At 43.9% G+C, this 13,440-nt stretch overlaps 1 protein-coding gene across 13 annotated transcripts in view; it reads left to right on the top strand.

The window, feature by feature from the left end:
- The window catches only part of PICALM (phosphatidylinositol binding clathrin assembly protein), a 120,614-nt gene extending 107,956 nt beyond the window's left edge, over positions 1–12,658 (top strand). For 8 of the 13 annotated variants that reach the window (XM_024194613.2, XM_024194611.2, XM_024194609.2 and 5 more), the window contains 2 exons: positions 4,099–4,201; positions 11,331–11,414. In XM_024194613.2, the coding sequence (XP_024050381.1) occupies positions 4,099–4,191 (93 nt within the window). In that variant the 3' untranslated portion in view covers positions 4,192–4,201; positions 11,331–11,414. Of the gene's footprint in view, positions 1–4,098; positions 4,202–11,330 lie in introns of all 13 variants that reach the window. The other 5 variants (XM_024194610.2, XM_024194600.2, XM_024194599.2 and 2 more) reach the window with 3 other exon arrangements.
- Positions 12,659–13,440: the final 782 nt, after the last annotated feature.

Below are 13,440 nucleotides of genomic sequence, written 5' to 3'. Positions count from 1 at the left end.
CACAACATATAGCTATAAAAAGGGAAGCAGATAGGTCCATCTGAGTCTTAGGGCTGGTCCACACTGGGGCGGGGGATCGATATAGGAAACGCAACTTCAGCTACGAGAATAGCGTAGCTGAAGTCGACGTTTCCTATATCGAACTAAAAGTACCTACTTCGGGTCCACGCGGCGCAGGCAGGCTCCCCCGTCGACAGCGCTTCCTCCTCTCGGCGAGCAGGAGTTCCGCAGTCGACGGGGGAGCGCTTCTGGGATCGATCTATCGCGTCCAGATGAGACGCGATAAATCGATCCCAGAAGATCGATCTCTACCCGCCGAATTAGGCGGGTAGTGTGGACCAGCCCTTAGTAGAAACATGAAAGGTCTGCTTCAGCTACAGTTAGGTAGCAAAACCCATCAGATATTTAAAGGGCATTGCACTGTCTCCAGCTAGGTTGTTTTTTTTTTATAGTCGAGCGCTTTTTTTAATTCCAAGTACCAACTGCACTTTACTTGTCTCTGGCCACTTCCATCAAAGTTGCTGTCAGTAAAAATCCTAGAAATTAGACATGATGCATCCCAATGCCCTGGAGGTCAGTGCAACCAATATATATTGACCATCTAACTAGGTCTGGTAAAATGTAATATTTGGGGACTTCAGTGATTTGCATAGAAACTATTTAAACTGGACAAGATTTAGAGTTAGTTTCTTTGCCCTTTAAACCAGTGTTTCTCAAATCATTATCTTCAAGCGTTGAAAATATTATTTAAAGAAAAATCCCCCACTCCCTGCACACCTTTACTTTTCAAAGCCAAGTATTCTGTCAAGCTCTCAAGCACACAGATACAATATAGGCTTGTTACATTGATATTCTTTTAACTCAATTTTATAGTAAATTCGGTGGGAGGAGGCTTGAACATTTTTTACTTCAAATAACGATTTGCCATTTTGAAACAGTTGAGAAGCACTAAAAGGAGATGCTAATCACAGTTTAGGACTGAGTTACACACAGCAGTTCAAGAAGTTGCTGTAGTTGTGCCTTTAATAGTAACACAATTTAAGTTCAACACTTTTGGAGGAGCAAAGGTACCAGGAAACTTACATGGTGTCAGTACTTTGCCTCTATGGGCTGGTCTACACTGGCGGGGGGGGGAATCTAAGATACGCAACTTCAGCTATGAGAATAGCGTAGCTGAAGTCGACGTATCTTAGATCGATTTACCTCGCGTCCTCACGGCGCGGGATCGACGACCACGCCTCCCCCGTTGACTCCGCTTCCGCCTCTCGCTCTGGTGGAGTTCCGGAGTCGACGGGGAGCGTGTTCGGGGACCGATTTATCGTGTCTAGACGAGACACGATAAATCAATCCCCGATAGAGCGATTACTACCCGCCGATCCGGCGGGTAGTGAAGACGTACCCTTAGACAGGCAGAGAATAAGAATCATCAATTTTCCTCATGGTAAAAGTTAAACAGCAGGATGCCTCAAGGTTGTGTGTTAGGATTGGAGTACATTGTGTAGTACATTTTACAATGAAAAGAGGGTGAACAGTATGGTGGCAAAACTTGCAGGTGACACAATTTAATTGAGTAAAGACTGATGAAAACAGTAACATCAGAAGGACAAAGAGGTTTTTAAGGTCAGGCTTGATGATTTGGTTGGGGATTGGTCCTGCTTTGAGCAGGGGGTTGGACTAGATGACCTCCTGAGGTCCCTTCCAACCCTGATATCCTATACTTCTAAGCAAATGGACAAAACAATGGCAGATGAAACTCAATGTTGACAAATGCAAAGTTATTCACATAGGAATAGTGTGAACTACATATGCCTAACTGGTTTCTAAATTAGCTTTGAAACTTGGGGGAAAGATCTGGGTATCATTGTGGACAGCTTAGTGAAGACATCGTTATGTGCAGCAATGGTCAAAAAAGCCGACAGTATCAGGATACATTAAACAGTGGGATGGAAAATGATGTGGAAAATATTACATCATTGTGTAAATCAATGGTATTCCCTTAGCTGAACTTACTATTATGTTCAGTTCTGGTCAGCCTATTCCAAAAAGGATATTGCAGTAATGGAGGGTGGGGTGGGGAGCATACAGAGATGGGCAATAAGAATTAGACATGGAAACACTAGAGTAACAGAGTGAAAAAATTGATTGTTTAGAGATGAAGAGGGGGCATGATAATTAAACAAAATAATGGATCATATAGAGAAGGGAGATCAGGACTACTGTTCACCCTTTCTCATAATCAAGCACAAGGGAACATTCAGTGAAACTGAAAGGTGACACATTTAAAACCATAAAAGCAAAATGAATTCTGGCAATGTACAGCTAACCTGTGGAACTCATTGCCATGAGATCACTGTCAAAAGTTTAGCAGGATTCAAAAAAGGAGTAGACTTTAGTATGGTAACAAGAATATCCAGAATTCTAATAGTAAAGATTTTAAGAAGCCCAAGAGTTTTGGAAGAGACATAAACCAACTTCTAATAGTGGGGTTCAGGAAACAACTCTCTTTGTGGGCAAGTTATTCCACAACTGCCGCCTTTCATGGTTTTTTGCATCTTATCCTGCACAAGTTGATACTGACCACTACTGGAGACAGGATTCTGGGCTAGGTGGACCACTGGTCTGATCTAGTATGGCATTTCCCATCTTCCTATGTTGTAAGTGACCCAAGCACTTTATATCAGCAAAAGTGCAGATTACTGTGGAGTGAATATAAGGCGATAATACACATCATTGGCAAAGAGGAGGGTCTGTGATAAATATAAGCTATAGTTGAAAACTAATAAGGATTTAACTGCTTGACAATGTCCGTGTCTGGGAATCCAGAAAAGAGATTTTATTTACTACTGCTACTAGAACTTGTAGGTCCTTAGCCCTTTCCAGTAAGAAGAGATGTTCTAGAATTCCTGCTTCTACAGGGGAATATATATGGAGATATACCTATCTCATAGAGCTGGAAGGGACCCCGAAAGGTCATCGAGTCCAGCCCCCTGCCTTCACTAGCGGGACCAAGTGCTGATTTTGCCCCAGATCCCTAAGTGGCCCCCTCAAGGATTGAACTCACAACCCTGGGTTTAGCAGGCCAATGCTCAAACCACTGAGCTATCCCTCCCCCCTCTAAGCAAGAGTTTAGAGCCAGCATTTTAAAAAGTACCTTTAAATTACTAAAAACATTGTCTGGTCTAATCTATGCAGAAAAACGATGCAGATTTAATTAAATTGGCTTAGATACTGATTTAGTTAAATGGGCGCAATCCCCTTTGGTAGTGGACACTTGGTTCAATTTGAGAGAGCCCCTATTGACATAGTTTATGTCGGGAAGGTATAAACTTAATTGACATTTTGTAAAACACACTTGAAACCAAATAAGCATCCACTGTGCAAGAGGTTTGCACTGATTCTGATTTCTAAACCAATGTAGTCAAATAGTACAAATTACTATTTAGGCCTTGGCTACATAGAAATCTTAATACTACAGTCTATTACTAAACCCTATTCTGTTAAACTCGCACTGGAGTTTAGAACAGGGTCAGAGCTGAAATATAGGCTTCTAGTATGTTGTTCACAGCCACAAATACAGTTGGTCAATGTGTAGATTGTAAAACCAGATGCCACTGCTTTCCCTGTGGTGGCTCTGCATGGGCATAGGGAATTCCTGAATTCTAACCCCACTGCTGACATTCCTATTGTGACGATGAGCAAGCCTTGTAATCTCTTTGCCTTGGTTTGCCTAGCTCTACAATGGGAAGAATATTAGCCTGTCTCTCAGGGTGGGTGTCACTAGGCCTAATGTTTGTAAAGTGCTTTGAAGGAGAAAATCACTATGTAAGTGTGAAGTATCGTGAACCTGAGTTGACACTCCACCCAGAATTGTTCCCTTTACCAAGAGTAGGGTAACACCCAGCTTGTTTCCACATTACACATACCAGCGAACAGGTCTTCAGCTTCCCATGCAACCAAATGTCTGGTTTTAATAATCCATTTCTGTCCAGAATGCCTTTTTTAGATCCCTCCCCCTTTCATTACATTTTCTGCTTTCATATTCTGTCATGCTGAGACCTTTTTTCTTTCTTTCCCTCTCTCTGTCGTCTTCTCTACCAGCTGTCTGCAGCATCCAGCCCTTCCAGTCAGAGTCCTCACAGAGCCTCAGGAAAGGATCCCTTTGCAGAGCTCTCTCTCCAGGATTTCTTGTAAAACAACTTAGGTATTGCTCACTATTCTGGGGAGATGGTGGTTTTTATAAAGTGAAAGATCATTTAAAGAGACAGTTCTATTTTCTTGGAAACATATATAGTTCTGTAGTGATATTCATTAATACACTAAACAAGTTAGTGTTGCATGGGGGGAATTGTGGAAGTACCAACTGATTAGTGTACTCCTGCTAGCTGCTTTGTTAAACATGACCAGGAAAGAATCATTTGATGCTTGCCAGGAGCTCCCTAGCCTTGCAGAACTTTATTTTTTTCTTGGAGCTTACAGAGCCAGTTCATGAATTATATATGTTAGACCCACATTATTGTTGAAGGAGTTTTATAGTATATGATTGGAAACCCTGAATAATGTGGTTTCTTCTTCGAGTGATAGTCCCTATTGTATTCCACTGAGGGGTTATACGCATGCGCCATGCACTCAGAGTCAGAGCTTTTGAAAGTAGTACTGTTCAGTGGTCCGCATATGCGCCCTGTGCCAACTCGTGGTCTTGCCTGAGGTGATAAAGGACATGGTGTGTCGCCAGCATCTCCAGTTCCTTCACACCGCCGCATGGTCCAAGTCAGAGCTTCTCCTCCGTTGTCCTTGTGATGCACTTTTCAAAACTATCCCTGGTACTCGTAGTAGTTTAGATTTCTTAGTTGTTCTGCATTTACTTTTTGTTTTCCGTTCGATTCTTCCTTTCGTACCGGATTTAGGAGTTGGGACGCGGCTTCAGCGGGGTTTCCTGCCAAACTTTACCTCTTCCCTCCTTGGGGGAAGCCCACATCGTGTCCAGGTGCAGTATCTGCCTCTCCTTACCTGTTGTATTTGGGAGAACTGGACTCTCCATCTCAGGAAACACCTTATGGAGTCTGCCATAGGATTCACATCAGAACCTGGCCACGGAGCCCCCCCATACATTGGCCTGAACAGACGAAGAGTGCCTCCTCTGCCACGGAACCCCCATCAGGTTCTGCCAGTACCAGTGCTAAGAACCTCATGCCGGGGACCAGCCGTGAACAAAGGAAGCAAGTACATAAGCATGGCAGTAAGTCTTCCTCCAAAACTTTGAGTTCCGGCCCTGAAGGATCCACATGTTCCAAGTGTCACAAGAACAAGAAATGGCCACCCTGATCACCGGATCCACCAGTACCGATCATAGACGCGGCGACTTTGCCAGCGTCCCGCGAACCATCCGTCTCCAGAAACATCCGCCTAATACTGATTCCTCCAGCAGAATGGATGCCATTGACCCCTGGGAGACTCCGAGTTGCCCTGGATCCCCACGAGTTATTCGCACCGAAGGGACTTCGATGTTCATGACCACTGATCTGGTCACCAAGTCGAAGGGACCCTTCACCTGTTACGCTCCTGCTGACTCCCATTCTGACCGTCCTGATTGCACCACCATTTGGTGAGGTTTCTGACTCTTCTGAGTCAGATGATACGGATGGTCAACACAATCCACCACTCCCATTCTGGAAGCATGACTACTGGAAGGTTCCAATGGCAACATTCCCCACCTTGCCTTACCTGCAGAGTTGGTTTCTGGCACTGTTGTCTCAGGCTACACAACAGCAGGGTCAACCAGGTTGACCATACTGGAGCTCGTGGCCACAATATTCACCCTCCAAACAGTCCCGCTCGGTCCGGGAGTACTCCCCCACTTCACCACCACAATCCTTGTCAAGTAGGTGCTCCACTGGATGATGCACTGATTAGCCCAACTCCAACAGTACTGATAGATCCGAAGAGGCATCCCTCATCTTCCCCGGATGCAGCCGCCTCTTCAATCCTGTTCTCCCCACCAGATGGCTATCGCCAGTTCCAAGAATTGCTGCAGAAAATAGCTAACACTCTATAGATTCCCTTAGCGGAGGTACAAGACCGTCAGTGCCACCTGCTTGACATCTTCGGTACCGACGAGAGTGGGGGGAGGGATAGCTCAGTGGTTTGAGTATTGGCCTGCTAAACCCAGGGTTGTGAGTTCAATCCTTGAGGGGGCCATTTAGGGAACTGGGGTAAAAATCTGTCTGGGGATTGGTCCTGCTTCGAGCAGGGGGTTGGATTAGATGACCTCCTGAGGTCCCTTCCAACCCTAATATTCTATGATTCTATGATTCTAACTATGCCATCCTCCAACTGGTACACAAAGTATGACACACCCCAGCCATGTGTCCACCCGCCCAAAGGGGGCTGAAAAGAGATACTATGTCCCCACCAAAGGGTCAGAGTTCCTGTTTTCTCATCCTCCACCAAACTCATTCGTTATCCAGGCAGCCTCAGAACATTTCAAAAAATGCCTCCACCCCATCCAATACAACGGGTAAGAGAATGGACCTCATGGGCAGAAAGGTCTTCTCGGCGGACTCCAGTTTCATATTTCAAACTACTTAGCCCTGATGGCCAAATATGATTTCATGAACTATGGGCGATTGGCAGAGTTTCAGACAAACTACCACCACAGGATCGCAATCAATTCCAGGCGGTGTTGGAAGAAGGCAAGTTACTCATCAGATCCATGCTTCAGCAGTGGACTCCACAGACACGGCCTCCCATGTCTTGGCAACAAGGATCATCATGAGGAGGGAATCCTGATTACACTCCTCTGGCTTCCCCAGGAAGGTGCAAAACACTATAGAAGACCTCCCATTTGACTAATCGCACCTCTTCAATCAGAAGACAGACAAGACCCTACACTCCCTGAAGGACTATAGAGCCAAGATCTCTGGGCATCTACACAAAAGCACCCAAGAGGAAATTCTACCGCCCGCACCAATCATATAATTACAGGGCCCCACAGCTATTCCACCAATATACCTATTAGCCTCCTCAAAAGCACCCTAAGGTCCACAGGTCCTGTCAACCTACATCAATTGCCCAGCCATCAGGGCAGTACACCCAAACATCACATAAACGGTATTTAAGTGCCTTAGCTGTCAACCACTCTGTACACCAATGCCCATTTCATCTATTCCCTTCGGGGGGCGCCTCAAACTCTTCCTGCCAGCATGGAAAACCATAACAGGGGACAAATGGGTCCTAGATATTATCCAGAGCAACTATGTCACAGAGTTTACAGTGACACCTCCATCTCACCGCGCTCCTCGATCTGCATGCATGAAACACACACACAATGACCTCCTCCAACCAGAGGTAGACTCCCTACTGCAAAGGAGAGCTGTGGAGCTAATCCCAGACTCCTTTCAAGGAACAGCTTCTACTCAAGCTACTTCTTAATCCCCAAAAAGACTGGAGGGTGAAGACCGATATTGGATCTCCGCCTCAACCGCTCGATTTCCAAACCAAGATTTTGTATGGTCACACTTGCAACAATAATTCCCTCCTTTTAAAAAAAGGCATCTGGTTGATAGATATACAAGATATCAATATACACCCAACTCTTAGAATGTTCCTGAGGTTCAAGGTGGGGACTTGGCATCTTCAATACAGGGTCCTACCGTTGGGACTCACCACTGCCCCACAAGTATTCACAAAAGTTTTCTTGGTAATGGCAGCCCATCTCAGACGTCAAGGGATCCTTGTTTTCCCCTCTCTAGATGACTGGCTGATAGCAACACTGTACAAAGAAGAAGCCCAGGAGTCGACATCCCAACTGCTTCTACTCCTCTCCTCCCCGAGTGTCAGTGTCAACGTCAAAAAATCAACTTTAAACCCTACACAATCCCTGGAGTTCATAGGAGCTCTCATAAGACAAGACTTCTGCCTGAGCTTATCTACCAAGGGAAAGATTCCAGACAAGGACGGATTAATCACTTTGGTATCCTCCACACATGGCAGCCTGTATATACGTCACACCCTTCGCTTGCCTACACCTGCACTGCCTTCAGCTCTGGCTACAAAGGGTCTACTCCCCCATGCATCAATCCACACGCATACTGCTCCACATGCCATCAGAAGATTTCTCCTCTTTCCAGTGGTGGATGAACCCACTACAAGTCTGATCAGGGATGAGCTTCCTCCCATCCTTGCCCACCATGACAAACATACGACGCATCCGTCACAGGCTGGGGCTCCCACATCGGCGAGTGCATGACACAAGGCACCTAGACAGCATGAAAGTCCAGGATGCACATAAACATATTGGAATTCCAGGCAGTACGCAAAGCTTGCCAGGCGTTCCTGCCAACCATCCAAAACCAACACATTCTTGTCATGTCAAGACACCACCACCGCAGTCTTCTACATAAACAAGGGGGACAAGATCCGAGCCCTGTGTGCAGAAGCTATACACCTTTGGGTATGGTGCATCACACACCATATTCTTTTGACAGCAGCCTACCTATTTGGCACCCAGAATGCGATTACTGATGCTCTCAGCAGAAACTTTTCAACCAACCACGAATGGGAGTTGCATGACTCTGTAATCATGGACATCTTTGACCAATGGGGAACCCTGGTGAGGGATCTTTTTGCACCCCATAACAATACCAAATGTACCCAATATTGTTGGAGGGGAGGAGTTGGAATTCAATCACGGGGACGCCCTAGTCCTCAATTGCTTGGACCAGACGAATTATGCCTTCCCCTCCTCCCCCCTTACCGCAAGTGATCCACAAGATCAGACAGCAGAAGGCAACAACCATCCTGATAGCCCCATTCTGGCCTTGCTGATTGTGGCATCTGCTCCTCCTGAATATCAAAGCACCCTCCAGTCACACTTTGAACATTCCCAGAGCTGCTGACTCAACACAATGGCAGACTCAGACAGTCCCACCCACACACTCTTCACCTCTTGGCTTGGTTTTTGAATGCACACCTCCACTAGTGCAGGAATGCTCTATGGCGGTACGAGATGTCCTCTCAAGCAGCAGGAAGGAGTCCACAAGGCACTTGTATCAAGCCAAGTGGATGTTTCACTTCCTGGGCTACCAAACAGGACCTTGTCCCTGAAGCAGTGGGCATCCCACTACTCCTGGAATATTTCCTTTATCTGAAGGACTCAGGACTGACCGCCAGTTCCATTAGAGTCCGTGCAGCTGCCATAGGCGCCTTTCATCTGCTGGTAGACGGTCATTCAATCTTTACCCGCTCTTTAACTGTGCGGTTCTGGAAGGGTCTCCTGTGAAAATACCGTCCCATTCAACCTATCACCCCCAAAAGGACCTTAACTAGTCCTCATCTTGCTGATCACCATCTTCAAACCTATGCTTGCTATCTCTCCTTTCCATGAAAGTCGCCATTTTCATTGGCTAGGAGGGTTAGCAAACTGGGGGCCATGATGGCTAACCCCCTTCACACTTTTCATAAAGACAGTCTCTCTACAATTCCACCCCAAGTTCCTTCTGAAGGTGGTTTCCCAAATCCACCTCACTCAACCCATACACTTTTACCTACTTTCTTCCCCAAACCTTATGCCTTGAACAAGGAAAGAAGGCTTCATTTGTTAGATGTTCGAAGGGCATTGGCTTTTTATCTTGAGCAAACAAAGCCCTTTCAGAAATCTCCCAGGTTTTTTGTTGCCATAGTGGAGAGAATGAAAGGACAAGCCATTTCCACCCAGAGAATTTTCAAGTGGGTCTCAGGGTGCATTATGCACTTCTATCAATTCCGCCTGAAAGGATTTGGGCCCAATCCACGAGAGTGCAAGCATCAACTACAGCTACACTCCACAACGTGCCCCTCGCAGACATATGTAAGGTGGTCACATGGAGTTCGGTACACTTTTTTTGATGGGCTACGCTCTAGTGCATGATTCTGCAACAGATGCTTTGTTCAGAGCAGCAGTCGTCCATTCCACAGGCTCCTCCGACATAAGTACTGCTTGTTAATCACCCTCAGTGGAATACAATAGGGACCATCACTCGAAGAAAACAAGGTTACTTATCTGTAACTGAATGTTCTTCGAGATGTGTGGTCCCTATCTGTATTTGAAACCCACCCTCCTTCCCCTCTGCTGCAGAGTCAGTAGTTCTGCAGTAGAGAAGGAACTAAAGATGCCAGCAGCCCCCCCCGCACCCTTTATGACCTGGAGCGAGACCACAAGGCTACACAGGGCACATGCGCAGACTGCCGAACAGTACTACTTTCAAAAGCTCTGACTCTGGGCACATGGCACATGCACATAACCCCTCAGTGGAATATGGATGGGGACCACGCATCTCAAGCACATTCAGTTACAGGTAAGTAACCTCAGGTTGTTTTGGCTGAAGTGTAACTCCAAAAACAGTGATTCACAGAAATTATGCTCAAGCGGTGCCGTTACGAAGCTTGCTGAAGTCCATTAATACTAATTTTGCTTCTGTCCATTGGAAACACAATATGATTCTCCCTGTTTTGAGCTCCTTCTTTACTAGACTGCTGGCAGCATGCATACCAAACTCCTGACTGAAAAATGGGGGACAATTGTGCTCATCGAGCGGAGACCACCTGGCAATTATTTCAGTAGGAAAATTTGTGGATCTGTGTTTTTGCAACAGGCGTACAAAATTCTTATGAATGTATACCACAGATGGTAAATAATCTAATTGACCATTCTGACCATGATGAGAGAACTGAACTATTATCTGCTATGGAGAAATAGATACTACACCTGCTAGCTGTTTCTATACAGTAAATGGCATTGGAGTTTTCTTTTGCATCGACAGTGATGTTAATGTGTCTGCTTTTAAATGTTTTTAAAGATAGATAGATGATATAATGAAATATGTGTGCAAATATAAACTACTTTGGAAACATTACCCTATAAAAGTACTGATTTTAGTGTGCATAACCTAGAGAAAACCAAATGCTATCTTTCTAGAGTAAAGAGAAATAGGACGTTGAGCTTTCCTTTTGATGTCTTAGTGCTAGATTAGTTTCTGACAATGCTTGGGCAATGACAGTTTTGTGATGGCGACTTCCTTTTTCTGATCTTTTGGACAAACAGTGCAACCAGTGCACAGTAACATTACAGAAGAGGGTGTACTTGGAAAGAAATCCCAAGGGCTTGTATACAGCTTCATTCTTGCTGTACATTTTTATTTTGATCAGCATCTTTGGAACTTTTATTTCTGATAGTCTGGATATGGAGGACTTTCCATGTCCAACACATACTAAGGGATCAGAGACCTTTATTTCTTAGTAAGTCTCATTATATTGAGTAGAGAAAAGTTAACTTGGAATGTTTTTTGTCTTTCCAGATACAGTTTATGTAATCACGCCAGATGAGAAAGGAACAGCTCCAAAAAGACACGTGCTCAACAGCAAACCCCTACTTCCAGCAAAATCCAAATTGCTGTATTTTAACTCCTCTTCCTTTACAATGATGCAGGAAAATCATGAAGGCCCACAAAGGAAACTGGGACGACTCTCTAGGAAAGTGTCAATACATGATACAAAGCCAATAATTCCCCTGATTTAAGATGTTCTTTTCTGGTGACTAACGCGTCAGTACTTTCAACTCCTATTAATATCCATAATCAGTAACATACAAAGAGAAGCTCTTATTCTGAAATTGTAAGATTTGTATTTGGGAATGCTGTGGGGAATGAAGATGAGTGTCCTTTACCATAACTCAAAACAAGATTTTCTTTGGGGGATCAGATCCTAACTCTTAACTTCTGCAGTTATCTTTTCTTCAGTCCTCACAAATGTAGACACAGCAATGAAAATTAACTTTTCTTTTTAAAAAAAATTATATATTCAGTTTGCAGTAGACATTCCTTATGTATTGTTTGTATTTATTTATGATTATCAATTTAAGTAACATTAATATTGTATCAAACTCCTTATGAAAATGAGTATGGATGTATACAGTACGTCTGATTTTTTTATCCACAAGAATGATTTTGATTCAAAATGCTTTTCAGCTGACATATAGAGCACTAACTATTTTAAAGGCCTGAATCTTATGAATTCTCAGTCTGTATGGGATTTAGGAAAGTTATAAAATGCATTAATCCTTTATAGTCAATTCTGTGCCTAGGATTTTGCAAGGGAACAGTTAACTGACAAGGAGAAGCACTACATTTTTAATTCAGCATTAGTGCATTGGGAAGGAACTTTATTGCTTTGTGCTTGGCATGTCATTATTTTACATTTGACATAAGGCCTTTCCAGAATGAATGTGAGGAATTGCTTTCACTTTAAGACTTTCCTTTTCTTTAAAAACTCTAGGAGGTATTATGTGAAAAAAGCCTTGATTTTCATTTGGCTAGTGCCATGTTTATGATCATGTACCTTTAAAAATAAATAAATAAGGGAAGTAGCATCTTTACAAATGACTAGCAAGAATTTAGTTAATGACGAATTAAAGCAGCACTGTTGATCGGTGCTTTGCGTAAATACATCGTAACTTTTGGGTCGAAAGGGGCCTTCAGAAGGATAGTCAATGATATGAAAGCAATTCTGTACATGAATTAAGCATACTTGCTGCATTGTCTCTGCAGATTCTATTTTTGTTTAAAATATTAAAATGTATGTTAGCAAAAATGGGTGGATTTTCAAATAAAATGCAGCTTCCACAGAACTTTTGTTACAGTATGAAAGTATGAGGTAGTTCTTTTCTTTTTGCCTCTTAAAATGGGCAAGGATTATTGCTTTGTTTACTTACCGTACCAAATCTATTTAATTACATGCATATTACATGCTAGGAAGTGCACCAATATGAATCTGTCTAGATTTTTATACTGTGCCTCTTCCCATGGTGGTACAGCACCTTAGTTTTATTGAAGTGAGTGAATACAGCCTCTCACCAAGAGCTGGATCTATTACTTGAAATCATTGGTGTCTGGTGTCCCCTAAGATTCTCAAAATGCTTATAGCAGGCAACTTGATGCTTGTAACTGGGTAACATAGAAAGAAGCATGAACAGGCTTACACCAGTTTCCCTTACACAACTACCTCAAATGTTCCAGCCTTGGGTCATGGCTGACAAGCTAGAAGCATCTTGCTGAGACATCAGTCACTTACTTTGGAGACAGAGTTCCCATCATGAAAGCAAAGGGCTTACTCAAAGTCTAGGAAGAACGATGCAAGGGCCTGTTCATAACGAGGGGAACCTAGTAGGGCTGTTTTCAGCTGTTCTGACGTTTGCCCTGATGTTTAAATCTTGACCTTATATTGGCACACATTGTAAAATGGCTACTACACAAGTAACTTTAAGGACTCTGAGCAGGGCTGAGCCAATATTGTTCTGTTAGTATGCAGAGTGGACATATTGCCTGTACAGGTTGGTAAAAGGTTTTGAATCTTTAGTATCCCCCACTAATGCACTTCTCCCAGGCTGCTACCTTCTACTTCAGAGATTTA

This window comes from Terrapene carolina, unplaced genomic scaffold (assembly GCF_002925995.2).
Source record: "Terrapene carolina triunguis isolate 2854851 unplaced genomic scaffold, T_m_triunguis-2.0 Scaffold97, whole genome shotgun sequence".
NCBI lineage: Eukaryota > Metazoa > Chordata > Testudines > Emydidae > Terrapene > Terrapene triunguis.
Note: the sequence above shows the minus strand (reverse complement) of the source record. Positions and strands in the feature narration are given on the sequence as shown.